The sequence below is a fragment of the Chiloscyllium punctatum genome, chromosome 17, assembly GCF_047496795.1.
Source record: "Chiloscyllium punctatum isolate Juve2018m chromosome 17, sChiPun1.3, whole genome shotgun sequence".
Classification (NCBI taxonomy): Eukaryota; Metazoa; Chordata; class Chondrichthyes; order Orectolobiformes; family Hemiscylliidae; genus Chiloscyllium; species Chiloscyllium punctatum.
Genome location: NC_092755.1, coordinates 47,571,794 through 47,586,848, shown reverse-complemented (window position 1 = coordinate 47,586,848; position 15,055 = coordinate 47,571,794). Strand labels below are relative to the sequence as shown.

The window sequence follows — 15,055 nt, the reverse complement described above, 5'->3', positions numbered from 1 at the left end:
TTTATACTGTAACAATTCAATGATTCTATAATATACAGGACATTACACCAGAATTTGTTTCATTGACATTTTTTCTCAACTTACCTTTGATGATCTTTCTTTACTGAATGATCATTCTTTGCTCCTAAATCCTTTCTAACTGGAATTTTTGCAGAACTTGAAGTAATCTTATTTGTTTTTTGCTCCATCTGATTTCACGAGAGTGAGAAATAGATCAACATGATCCATCAACCATCCTGCAATAAGATCCGTGAAGTTTCTTTGCAGCAAGTCCAATTGTGTTAGCTGCCAAATCTTTGATTAAGTCCTCTTGGTTTGACAACGTGCTGGAGTATTCACTTGGAAGCAGCTACAAAAATATTGTGATGATAATGATAGTTCATGCTCATGAGTCATCAGAAAGGAGCAGTTAGGCTTCAGAAGGTAGGTGTTTGAAAGGATGTAACAAACGTTCATATCTCAGATAATTCAGGTGATCACTTTGTTTTCTTTGTTCACTGTGTCCTTTAGAATAACTAAATTATTATGAATGGAACTCAGTGCAATGAGAGTTCAAACAAAAATGTTGCATAAATCATTGGTTTTTACCAAATACTTGCATTTTTGGGGGGGGGGGGGTAGAAAGGCCGTGTTTCGCGCCGTTCTGTAAAAAGGAGGAGGCGGCTCTGGCCGCGGTCGTACTCAGAACCATGAATTACCGAGAGAAAGCGGTTAGGCCTCACCAGATCCCGGGGGGAGGACAAACCGTTCGAAAGGCCGCCATTACCGCCATCCCAGCGGGCAACGCGCCACCCCGTCACCATAGCAACCGGACGCCGGAAGTGGGCGATAAAGATGGAGCCAGCCAGCACTACAGTGGGAATCACCGCAGTCAGGGGGTGTACACTGTCATATCCTGACCGCTGGAGTCTGATTTCTTAAAATCTAGTTCTAGGTATGCAATGTATATTCATGTGTGGTGCTTCCTCGTGTTTTGTAACTGCTAATACGTTAAGGCTGCTATAGATTTAAAATTAGAAAATTGCCAGCTTTTCAGATTAATCACCACCATTCGGGGTCAAAAATCTTGACGGGAAAAAGGTATATTTGAGAAAATAAATTTGCAAAAGACTCGGCTTCTACTTCAGAAACCTGGCCAGCATTCCAGGCATGAGGTGACAGAAAGATCACAACCGCTTTGGATCCATGTGCCATCAAACAGCCTTCACAAAACTACCGTCAGGGAATCAGAGGTAAACTCTGGTAAGGGTTATACCGAGGAGAACAAAGGCAAAACCCAACCATCTTCAGCTGCTTCATCAATGACTTCCCTTCATCATTGTGCAATCAACAGCTACCAGTGGTGCTGGAAAAGCACAGCAGGTCAGGCAGCATCCGAGGAAGATTCCTGATGAAGGGCTTTTGCCCGAAACGTCGATTTTGCTGCTCCTTGGATGCTGCCTGAACTGCTGTGCTCTTCCAGCACCACTAATCCAGTATTTGGTTTTCAGCATCTGCAGTTATTGTTTTTAACCACACATACAATGTTCAGCACAGTTTGTACCTCCTCAGATACTGAAGAGTATGTGATCAGCTGTCAAGAAGCAAGTAATATTTACGTCACACAAGCTACAAGCAATGACCAACTCCAAAAAGAGAAAATCACCCTTGACATTCATTGGCATTACCATCTCTGAATCCCTGCTTTCAATATCTTGTGAGTTACCTTTGGCCAGGTGCTAAACTAAACTGGCCTAGCTTTATAAATTTTAGAGTGGTGCTGGAAAAACACAGCAGGTCAGACAGCATCCGAGGAGCAGGAAAATCAATGTTGCGGGCAAAAGCCCTTCATCAGGAATCTTCCTCGGATGCTGCCTGACCTGCTGTGCTTTTCCAGCACCACTCTAATCTAAACTCTGGTTTCCAACATCTGCAGTCCTCACTTTTGCCTAGCTTTGTAAATTGTGAGACTGTCAAACACCCAGAATCATCCAAAAAGTAACTCACTTCTTGACTTCCCACCATCATCTAATAGGCACAATTCAGGCATGTAATGGAATACTTCCCACTTGCCTGGATGAGTTCAGACCCAATAACACTCAAGAAGCTTGAGACTATTCCGAACAAAGCAGCCCGCTTGGTAGGAACGACATCCAGAAATATTCACTACAGATGCAAAGTAGTAACAGTGTGCACCATTTACAAGATGCACTACAGAAATTCACCAAGACTCCTGAGACAGTATCTTCCAAACCCATTCACTTACTACATTCTCAAGGGCATAAGGGCAATAATTGCTGGCCTACCCAACAATGCCCACATTTCAGGAACAAATCTAAAATATATCAATACATGTGACAATTGTTCAAAGGAAAATGGGAATAGTAGAAACCAGGACAAATCAGAATAGAAATCTGCAGAAGCTATGCCAAGACTTGAAAAAGCACATGTTACATTTCCCTTAGCTGACTGTATTCAATTTTAATCATCATTTTCAAATTAAGGACTGAGGGTAGAGTGTAAATTTATAGGGAAGAACAAGAAAGATCCCAAGTGTGAAGAGAATAGGCTCTGGGAATATATTTGAGAAGCTCAAGCTCTTCTGCCTTAGTAGAAGTTGTTTAAAGAGGGTACGGAAATCTTCAAGTTCTTATAGTATATGTAGAACCAAAATATTTCTTCAAAGTAAGTTAGGCTTATGTATATAGAATCATAGAACCATACAGCACAGAAACAGACCCTTTGATCCAACTGTTCATGACAACCAAGTTTCCCAAGCCAAACTAATCCCACTTGGCTGTGTTTGGCCTATTTCCCTCTAAGCCTTTGCTATTCATGTACCTGTCCAAATGTCTTTTAAATGTTGTGACTGTACCTACATCTACCACTTCCTCTAGCAGTTCAAGTTGTCCCTTATGTCCCTTTTAAATCTTTCTCCTCTCACCTGAAAAATATGCCCCCTATTTTTGACTCCCCCACCCTACAGAAAAGAGCTTTGCTATTCAACTTATCCATGCGCCTCATGATTTTATAAACCTGTATAAGGTCACACTTCAATATCCTATACTCCAGTGAAAAATGTCCTAGCCTATCCAGCCTCTCTCAAACTGGGCAGCCCTGGCAACACCCTGGTAAATTCTTTATGAACCCTCTACAATTTAATAATATCCTTGCTATAGCAAGGTGACCAGAACTGGACACAGCACTCCATAAATGGCTTCATCAACATCCTGTACAACCTCGTGATGCCTCGATTCCTATATTCAAAAGTCTTATAAAGTGGCTTTAAACTAATGAAATGTCACAAGGTGCCGTACAGGCAAAGTAATCATGCAAAGTATGACACTCATCTATATTAGGAGATATTAGGTCAAGTGATAGAAAGCATGGTCAAGAATGTCAGATGCCTTAAATAGTGAACTACAAAGGTAGAGCAGTGTGGGCTGGCAATTCCCAAGGTTAAGGCCTGGACAATTGAAGACAGAGCTACCATTGGTAGAGCAACTATAATACAAGAGGCGATGCAGTAACTCAGAAGGTTGAAGGAGATGAGACTGGGTGTAATTGAACTGTGTTATCGAGGTGGAAAATGGCAGTATTAGTAGTGGTGCAAATTTGAGTTCAGATGCTCACCTTGAAATTAAATTGCAACCCAAGGTTGTAAACAAATTGGGGAGAAGGATAGAGTCCATCGCTAAGAAACTGAGATTGGAGTGGGAACCAGAAACACGTCTTCAGGCTCATGGATTTAATGTAAAAATATTGAGAAAGAAATTGCAATATGTACTGGAAAAAAATCACTTCATTCGAAGGGTTAGAGACATCTGTAAAAAATGTTCCAAGTAAAACAGAAAAGTGCTGTCAGATGCATTCAATATGCGAGTATTGGGTCTTGGGTGTGGGAATTTACAGGCTAAGTGCTTCTTTCTCATCCCAGTAAAACCATACAATGTTAATATATTTTCATGGAAGGTATTCCTGAAAGCAAACAGAGTCTGACAAGAGTGCTGTAATTCAAAATTTAAATTATATACTGTCCTTGAGACAGATATCTGGGGAGGGGGTGCAATGTAGATTCACTATAATGACTTGATTATTCACTGTCCACAAGTGTGATAGATATGGGAAACTACATCTCAAAAGAAAATTGGCTGGGTGCTTGAAATAAATAAACTTGAAGGGCTATAGGAAGTCATTCAGCAGTGGGACTGACTGATTCTATGAGAAAGCAAATAGACTTGATGGGTCAAGTGACCTCCTTTTGTGCCCTAAATGATTCTATGACTTTGATATTGGGGTTTAAATAATTAAACTATGAGGACACTTAGCATAAACTTGCATATTCCCTGAATTCAGTGGGGATATCCAAATATATTATTAACTGAATGGCAGAAGAGGATCAAAGAGGTGAATTCCCAATTGAATGACCCAGTTTATGAAAGTCACAAATTCTGATGATGGTGTACAACCAAAACATATATTTGTCTTTTCTCTTTTCAGTCTCTAACTGATCTGCTGTTTGTTTCCAGAATATATGTTTTTGTTATTTAAAAGGCTCTATCTATAATAGTTGAAAACTTCAACATAAAGTAAGCTTTCTTCTTTATTTAAACTCACTATATTAAAACATCACACTAGCAAAAAGGCCATTCAGCCATTCAGAAACCTCATTTCATAGACCTCATGACATGTCAAATTGCAGTTTCAATCCAATTACCTAATAGGTGACTTTTTAAAAATTTTCCCTTAATCCAAATTAAATCAATATTGAATCCTTGCACTTGTCATAGAATCATAGAGATGTACAGCATGGAAACAGACCCTTCGATCCAACCCGTCCATGCCGACCAGATATCCCAACCCAATCTAGTCCCACCTGCCAGCACCCAGCCCATATCCCTCCAAACCCTTCCTATTCATATACCCATCCAAATGTCTGGAATTATTCTAGTTTTGCAATTTGTTATCCACAGTTGATATTCTGCTTCCCCTCCACCAGTTTTGGAAATCATTGAATCTCATTGAGTTTTTGATTATTTTGCCTATGAATTACAATCCCGCTCAGAGCTCAATGTTTAATTAGCTCTTTTAAAGCAATTAATTAATGTTAATTCACAATTTGAGTCATAACTTAAGTATTCAAATTCTTGATATCAGGAAAAAAATGGCATACATTTTTATTTGGGGCTCATTAATTTTCTTCTTATTCTCTCAAACTTCCTCCATCTCTTTTCTGCATTCACACTCTATAGTTCATAAGTTATCTTAAAGCACATTAAAGAACTGAATTGTACTTCCATTGAAAATATGTCCACCAATGATTTTATCATGAAAAACTTGTCCTTCATCTCTGAACCCATAATGATACATTTATGTATAAATGTCCTGAAATATTGAATTAGTTTTAAAAATATTCAAGACACCAACCAACTGCATATTCATAAATTCAAAAAGAATCACTAGGTTATGAGCACATGGTGAGTGTACATGGTTGTGTATATGAGTCGAAGAGTGTGGTGCTGGAAAAGCACAGTCAGTCAGGCAGCATCCGAGAAGTAGGAGAATTGATGTTTCAGGCATAAGCACTTCATCCAGTTGTGTATATCTCAGCAGATACACAGGAGGTTCAATCTTTTCTTTAATTCTCCTCCAAATATTGACTTTATTGCCTCTGTGACAATGTTTAAATCACTTGTTTTCATTCAACCTACAAATAACTTTCCATCTCATTACAGTCTCGTTTTGAGATTTATTGAAAGTTGTGTGAATTTTGATGCAATGAGCAAATACACAAAATTTAATTCTATAATAAGGAATTGAACATTGAAACAGAGAGATCCAAGGCACAGCAGATTGAAACAGTTTTGTCCTTTGCGAGACTCTGAGATGGGGCATGTGCTTTTCTAAAATCATTCATTGTTCAGTTCTGAAGAAGAATCATACCAGACTCAAAATGTTAATTCTGTTTCTCTCTCCACAAATGCTGATAGATCTGTTGAGTTCATCCAACATTCTCTGTGGTTGTATTTATTATGCTATCTTATTATGTTTCTGATCAAAGGTAACTCCCAAAATGTTGATGTTTGGAGATAGTTAGATTCTGTTTTTAGGGAGATGGTCAACATCTAGCATTTGTGTGGCATGAATATCACTTGCCACTTAATAGCTGAAGTCTAATTGTGGTCCAGAGTTTGCTGCATGTGAAAATGAACTCCTTCAGCATCTGAAGAGTTACAAATGGTACTGAATGTTATACATTTATCATTGAATAACATCACTCTCACTTTATTACGGAGGAAAGTTTACTAATGAAGCAGCTGAATGTGTACCCAGGACATTACTCTGAGAAAATACTCAGACTGAGATGTTTGGCCTCGAAAAGCCCGAACCATCTTCCCTTGTGCCAGACGTTCCTCCAACAAGTGTTGTGTTATGTCACAGTCAGTATTCCTTACAGAGAAATACTCATGATATCATCACTACATCATAGCATGTGTCTTGAGGGTGTAAAGATCTCATACTCCATCTTACCTTGGATCACCTGAAGCATTGACAACCTATTGAAAGCACACTACTTTGCTGTAAATTGCCATGTTTGGGGTTTGCCTACAACAGAGTGTTTTACCTGTGACAATACTTATGTTATCTTGAATAGCATAAGAAATTGGGTATGGGTATTGTGGTACTGAGAAATCCAACAGATATTTATTATCAGTAACTATTATTTACAAACATGGCATTCGTCAGGCACAGAAGCATCTGGGCTAATAAATTAAGCTATTAGCTTACATGATGATGATACCATGAGTATATTGAAATATTGTCCAACAAAACACAACAACCATAGAGTTATAGAGATGTACAGCACAGAAACAGACCCTTCAGTCCAACCTGTCCATGCTGACCAGATATCCCAACCCAATCTAGTCTCACCTGCCATCACCCAGCCCATATCCCTCCAAACCCTTCCTATTCATATACCCATCCAAATGCCTCTTAAATGTTGCAATTGTACCAGCCTCCACCACTTCCTCTGGCAGCTCATTCCATACACGTACCACTCTCTGTGTGAAAATGCTGCCCCGTAGGTCTCTTTTATATCTTTCCCCTCTCACCCTAAACCTATGTCCTCTAGTTCTGGACTTGCCAACCCCAGGAAAAAGACTTTGCCTATTTACCCTATCCGTGCCCCTCATAATGTTGTAAACCTCTATAAGGTCACCCCTTAGTCTCCGACGCTCCCGAGAAGCATTTCTCCAATTCACATTGATTTCAGTTTTTCTCAAACTTCTTCATGTCACACTCAGATCAAAAGTTGTCTCGGTGTCAAGATGGGATTATTTTTTGAGGGGAGATGGTGATATAATGTTCGTGGATAAGTAATCTAGAGACGCTGATTAATAATCTGAGGCTATAGTTAAACCCCACCATGGCAGCTGGTGGAATTGAATTTCAATGGAAAAAAATCTGGATTATAAAACTAACCTTACTGATGGTGATCACAACAGCCATCATCAATTCTATAAAAAGCCATCTGATTCACTAATGCTTCTTCCTTGTCTCACCTGGCCTACATGTGACTCTGGACCTTCAGTAATGTGGATGACTCGTAACTGAAATTTCTAAACAAACTATTCTGTTCAGGAGCAATTAGAGATGGGCAACAAGTGCGCACATTTGCTCCAAAATAATAAAGGAAAATTGTCTGGAATTCAATTATTTTATCCAAGTTTTTAAAAAGGCTGTAAAGACGTCTGCAGATGAGTGATTGTGATCAAACTCAAGCTGAGCTACAATGAGTTTTTTTAAAAATTTTTTACGGGATATGGATTTTGGTGACGATGCCAGCATTTTTGGTCCATTCCTAATTGCCCTTGAGAAACTGACAGTGAACTGTTATGGCCCTTGAGATGTACATATACCCAGAGTGCTGTTAGGATGGGAGTTCTGGAATTTTGACCTAGTGACAATGAAAAAAACAGTTAGATAATTCCTTATCAGGATGGTGTGCAACTTGGAGGAGAACTTGCAGGTGGTGGTGTTCCAATGTATTTGCTCCCTTTAACTTTCTTGGTGATAGAGGTCATCGGTTTGGAAAGTGCAGTTGAAGAAGTCATAAGGAATTGCTGCCGTTCATCTTGCAGATGGTTCACACTGCTGTTACTGTGTGTCAGTGGTGGAGGGAATGAATGTTGAAGGTAGTGGATTGGGTTCCAATCAAGCAGACTACTTTGTCCCTAATGGTGTAGAGCTTCTTGAGTATTCTTGGAGCCTCACACAGCCAGGCAAGTGGGGAATATTCCATCACACCTGTAACTTGTTCCTTGTCAATGATGGACAGTCATGGGAAGCAGGTTCTGAATTATTTGTCACAAAAGTCCAGCCTTAGACTTGCACGTACAGCCACAGTTTGAGCATGGTTGATCAAGTTCAGGTTTTGGCCAATGGTAACCCCTAGGATACTAACAGTGGGGGATGCTGCAACCATTGAATACTCAGGGATGATGGTTAGAATCCTTGCTGGTGAGGATGGTCATTGTCTGTCATACTATGGTGTGAATATTACAAACCAGCTATCAGCTAAAACACGAATGTGGACTAGAACTAGACAGAGTTGCATGTGTCACACAGTGTGTTTGAACTCTTACATCTAGCAAAAAAACTGTGAGTTGATTCATTAAAACTATTTGTTTATTTGACACAATTAATATTAGAACAACAAATACACTATGAATTAACAATAAACACTACAAATGTATCTTATGCTTTAACTTAACTTTGGATTATCATATACCACCACACTAGAGCTCCACATGGTGATATCGTCTGGTTTTCTTCAAACGGTTTCAGAGGTATCTTCTCTTTTGGTGGTTATTCTCGAATTACCACACTGACCGTGGTTTTGCGGCGATTCTTATACTCCAAAGTCTTCATGCTCTTTTAGGAAGGTCTTGAGTATCTTCTAATGGGTCAATCAGATTCAATCACCCTAACTGATCAGACCCAACCAGGTGTTGGCATGTTGATGGCAGGATAGGCCTTAAGTGTCCATTACTGAGGGTGCTGGGTGCTGGGTGCAGGTAGCATCCTCTGAGATGCCTCCATGTCTGGCACACACCACGATGTTTCCAATTATCCCTGGGACGACATTCCAATAATCCATCTAAACCCAAATTTGGGTGTGCATTGTAGGGTCTGCAGCTACTAGGTTTGTTTGCAAACTGTCTGTTGATAGCTGCAGCCTTGTCTGGATTCTGCAGACAGTCGCTTTGGTTAAGGCTGGTTTTCATTTCCCAGCATGCTTTAATCATTGTCCATCTTTTGTAATTCCATGATAAGTGCATTATTTTCCATCATAAGTTCATTATTTTGCGTAGCCATCTGGCCACAACACATTTTGGTATGAGCTATTTCACTATCTGAGGAGTTGGGACTGGTGCTGAACATTGTGCAAGCATCAGTGAACATCCCCACTTCTGACCTCATGATAAAGGAAAGGTCATTTAAGAAGCAGCTGAAGGTGTTTGGTCTAGGACACTCTCTTGAGGGACTCCTGCAAAGATGTGCTAGAGTTGAGCTGACTGACTTCCAACAAACATCATCCTTTGTGCCAGCTATGATTCTAACCAGCAGAGAGTTTTCTCCTGATTGCCATTGACTTCAGTTTACTCAGGCTCCTTGATGGCATCCTTGGTCAAATGTGGCCTTGATGTCAGCTTTCACCTGACCTCTGGAATACAGCTATTTTGTCGATGTTTGACTGAATTCTGTAATGAGATCAGGAACTGAGTGACCCTGGCAGAACCCAAATTGAACATCATTGTGCCGATAATCCTTTCTACGTGGTGCTTGGTAGCCCTGTTGATGATCACTTCCCACTCTTCTGATGACTGGGAATAGTCTTGCTTTTTGTGGACAAAACATACCTAGGCAGTATTCCACATTGCTGGGTAAAAACCAGTGTTGAAATTGGACTGGACAGCTTTGCTAGAAGCATAGCTAATTCTGGAGTAGAAGTCTTTCGTACTATTGCTGGAATGTTGTCAGGTCCTATAGCCTTTCCAGTATCTAGGACCTCCAGCTGTTTCCTGATAACTCCTGGATCAAATCAAATTTTTTGGAGACTGAAGATGGATGTAAATGCCTTTGTACTGATCTGCTCGCCTCCTCCGTCATTGAGGATGGGAATACTTGTGGAGCCTCCACCTCATGTTATTTGTCTAATTGTCCACCACCATTTGCAACTGGCTGTAGCAGGACTGTAGAGCTTAGATCTGATCTGTTGGTCTCCAGAATTAGCTATGCTTCTAGCAAAGCTGTCCAGTCCAATTTCAACACTGGTTTTTACCCAACAATGTGGAATATTGCCTAGGTGTGTTTTGTCCACAAAAAGCAAGACTATTCCCAGTCATCAGCAGAGTGGGAAGTGATCATCAACAGGGCTACCAAGCACCACGTAGAAAGGATTATCGGCACAATGATGTTCAATTTGGGTTCTGCCAGGGTCACTCAGTTCCTGATCTCATTACAGAATTCAGTCAAACATCGACAAAATAGCTGTTGGTCGTAAGATCACTTAGCTATGTCTATCACTAGCTACTTCTATTATTTTGTAGCTTCACCATGTTGACACCTCAATTTTAGGAATGCTTGGGTGCCGCTCTTGCCACACCCTCATGTACTCTGCATTAAACCAGGGTTGAACCCTGGCTTGATGGTTGTGGTAGACTGGGAAAATATGCTGGGTCAAGTGATTACACATTGTGGTTGAATGCACTCCTGTCGATCCACAGTGCTCCTGCATGCCAATGTTGAGTTGTGAGATTTGTTTGAAGTCTGTCCCATTTAACACAATGGTAGTGCCACACAATATGAGACAGGGTATTCTCAGCGTGAAGGTGGGACTTTGTCTCCACAGGACAGTGCAGTTGTCACTGTAACCAATACTGTCATGTGACAGGCAGATTGGTGAGGATGAGGTCAAATATGTTATTCTCTCTTGCTGGTTCCCCACCACCTGCTGCGTACCCAGTCTAAGAGCAATATCCTTTAGAACATTAGGGGAGCATATAAGATCATAAGGACATAAGAACATAAGAAAGAGGAGCAGGAGTATGCCATCTGCCCCATCAAGCCCACTCCACCATTCAATAAGATCATGGCCTCAATTCCACTTACCTGCCCTCTCACTATAACCCTTAACTCCTTTACTGTTCAAAAAATTATCTATCCTAGCTTTAAAAATATTCAATGAGGAAGCCTCAACTACTTCAGTGGGCAGGGAATTCCATAAATTCACAACTGTCTGGGTGAAGAAATTCCTTCTCAATTCAGTCCTAAATCTGCTCCCCATAATTTTGAGGCTATGCCCTCTTGTCCTAGTTTCACCCTCCAGTGGAAACATCTTCCTGACTTCTATCTTATCTATTCCCTTCATTATTTTATATATTTCTGTAGGATTCCCCCCTTCATTCTTCCAGATTCCAATAATCCCAGTCTACTCATTCTGTTCTCATAAGCCAACCCCCTCAACTCCAGAATCAACTGAGCGAACCTCTTCTGCACCCCCTTTAGCACCAGGATATCCTTTCTCATGTAAGGTGACCAAAACTGCACATAATACTCCAGGTATGGCCTCACAAGCACCCTATATAGCTACAACATAACCTCCCTCCTTTTAAACTTAATCCCTTTAACAATAAAGGACAAGATTCCATTTGCCTTCCTAATTACCTATTGCACATGCAGACCAACCTTCTATGATTCATGCACAAGGACACAAGGTCCCTCTGCACAGCAGCATGCTGCAATTCTTTACCATTCACAATAATAGTCCTTTTTACTGTTATTCCTACCAAAATGGATGACTTTGTATTTATTAATATTGAACTCCTTCTGCAAGGCCTTTGCACAGTGGCTCAATGGTTAGCACTGCTGCCTCACAGTGTTATAGGGACCCGGGTTTGGTTCTAGCCTCGGGCAACTGTGTGAAATTTGCACTTTCTCACTGTGTCTGCATGAATTTCCTCCGGGTTCTCTGGTGTCCTCCTACAGTCTAAGGTTTAGGTGGATTAGCCATGGATAATGCAGGGTTATAGAGATAGGTTCGGGATTAATTCTGGGTAGGATGCTCTTTGGAGGGTCAGTGTGGACTAGATGGGCCAAATAAACTGCTTCCACATTATAGGGATTCTATGATTCTATGTTAGTGAAGAGAACATTACAGGCTCAAAAAGGTTGTGTTTGGTGGAGCTGTTTCTGGTACCTGGGTCGATGCCGGTTGGTCGATCCAGTTTAAAATTCATTGTGGTTTGGGTGGCTTTTTAGATAATTTCAGAGGGCAATTAAGAGTCAACAATGTCAGAATTAATGAAAGAAAGGTAAAGAGTTTTAGAAAATAATTTCAGACCTTTCAGCACAAGCAACTGAAGGCATGACTGCCAATGGTGGAGTGATTAAAATCAAGAATGTCCAAAATTAAAAGAAGTTAGCTATTGAGCTGGGGGAAATTAAAGAGATTAGGGAAGAGTGAGGCCATGGACCAATCTGAAAACAACATTGATAATTTTGACATTACATCGTTGCTTAATTGGAAGCCAATGCATGTCACTGAGTAGAGCAGTCATAGAGTTTTTTACAATGCAGAAGAATTATCTGCATCCAAACTGACTTCTTGTGAACCAATCTAGCGTTAATCCCATTCCGCACTTGATCTCTGCAAGTTGTTTTATGGTTCAAGTGCTCATCCAATTTCCTATTGGTGTTTCTGTTTGTGAGCAATGAGTTCCTGATCATTACTGCTTTTGAGTTAAAATGTTCTTCTTCACACCTCTGACATCTCTTGACCAAAACCTTCAACCTGTGTCTCCCTTCATCTTTTTACTATCAAAGAATAGTCACAGTTTTCTGTTGCTTCTTTTATCCAAACTTGTCATAATCTTGCCCGCTTTTATCAAATCTCCCCTTAATTTCTGCTCAAAGGAGAACACCAGTTTTTCTAACTCAAGTTTGTATGTAAAATCTTTCATCCCTGGAACCATTCCAGTAAATCTCCTCTGGATCCTCATGCCCCTCCTAAAATGTGGTGGCCAAGTAAATGGGACTTAGTGCAAATTATGTATCTATATAATGTTTTGATTTATGGGGGAGTGGAAGAACAATAGAATAGAGTAGTGAAGTCACAATGTAACAAAAACTCGAATGAGGATTTCAATATCAGGTGCTCTGGTGCAGGTCAGAGTCACGTGACAATCTTAGTAATGGTGTGAGGATCAGAGCTTATCTGGATCAGATATGACATGAAGTTAGTGAACAGTCTGATTCAGTTTCAGACTGTTGCTAGGAAGAGGAGTGAATTGGTGACTCAGAAATGGAGTTTGTGGTGGGAACCAAAGACAATGGCTTCACTGTTCAGAATATTTATTTGAGGGAAATTTCTTCTCATCCAGGCCTAGATATTGACAAACAGCCTGACAATTTAGAAATACTTTAGGGGTTGAAGAGGTGTGGTGAAGCAGAGTTGCATATCATCAGCCCATACATGGAATCTGTTGGTGTGTTTTTAAATGGTGCCACTGAAGTGAAGCATATAGATGAGAAATAAGAGCTGGTAATGATTGAACTTGAGAGACACCACAGACAATCTTTATAGACGGGTATATGAATAGGAAGGGTTTAAAGGGATATGGGTAAAATGCTGGCAAATGCGACTAGATCATTTTGGGATGTCTGGTCAGTATGGATGAGTTGGACTGAAGGGTCTGTCTCGGTGCATTATGACTCTATGACAATGTTGGCAAAATGGGAAGAGAAATCAATGATGGTACTTGTCTGACTACAGCTAGAGAGACAAGAGGAACTGGGTGAGTTCAGCCCTACCCAGCTGGATTGTAATGTTGGAGAGGTTGGCATGGCCAACCACGTCAAAATCTGAATAGTTTCAAAACCAGAGAAGGAATAGTTCACCCCAGTCACAGACACACATGAATGTTATTTGTGACTTTGGTAGGAGTTGTACCAATACTGCGATGGAAGCAGATGAGCTCAATCTTCTGAAATGATTGTAAGAAATGAGATTTCTCGATCACATTCAACCTTACCCACAATCTCACAGGAGAACTGAGATCTCTGGATTTTAAATAGTCCTTCTACATATATGCACCCAATTTGAGACTGTTCATGCACAGTCATGTGCTTTGCTTGAGAAGGAAGCTAGAAGTGGTACCCTGTGAAACATGTTGCTTTGAGTCTGAATCTTTAAATGATTACCTAAGTGCTGATATGTATGCATGAGTTGCAGGATGACATATGATATGGTACAGTGTTCTGAAACTGGAGAGAAAAATACAACAAACAAAGTTTGATACAAAAAGAGAGGATGCTGTAGAAACTCAACAGGTTTCGCAGCATCTTTAGAGAGAAGCAGAGTTAATATTTTGAGTCTGACAAGACTCTCCTTCAAGCATGATATCTGGGCATATCTGTTTTCTCATGGAGTCCTAAATAAGGCATTAGGATCCCCACTAGTATACATAATGGCAAATGTCCATCTTAGGCAGCTTTCTGTATATCTGAAAAATCATATGACTCTATTTTGGACATCTTTGGCAGGAGATGTTGCTGTCTAATATTTGACCATTGTGACCAGATGCTAGTTGAAGTCTGTCAATGCTTCCAAGCATCAAACAGAATAGTGATACAGTTTTTTATAAGAAGCTCTGAAATGTTGAGCTTCAATAAACCAAGAACAACTTGTTTAGCTCTATACCAAACCTCTTCATTTGTAAGAGTTTATATTTTAATTCATGCAATGGTGACTGTGTCATAACTAAAATGTCTTGCTATAGTGATTCAAACAGTGAGATCTTGAAAAGAACGATGTGTCCTATTGGCAGAGAGGTTGGAAGCACATTTGTCTCAAATAACAAATCTTCCCTTCTTTGGCAGTCCCACAGGGTCCAGGATGACTTGCTTCCACACAGGCTGCGGGGTTTTCTTTGCTGATTGAATAATCCAATCCTGGAGCTGCAGGCTCAACCATAGGTGGTGCAAGTGATGATTGATGAGGTAGGAGGGT

At 40.3% G+C, this 15,055-nt stretch overlaps 1 protein-coding gene across 1 annotated transcript in view; it reads right to left on the bottom strand.

Annotated features, from left to right (window-relative positions):
• sfi1 (SFI1 centrin binding protein) overlaps positions 1 to 772 on the bottom strand; it is a 138,869-nt gene extending 138,097 nt beyond the window's left edge. Inside the window, exon 1 of the mRNA XM_072587076.1 lies at positions 85 to 772. Within this exon, the coding sequence (XP_072443177.1) occupies positions 85 to 188 (104 nt within the window). The 5' untranslated portion in view covers positions 189 to 772. The remainder of the gene's footprint in view (positions 1 to 84) is intronic.
• Positions 773 to 15,055: the final 14,283 nt, after the last annotated feature.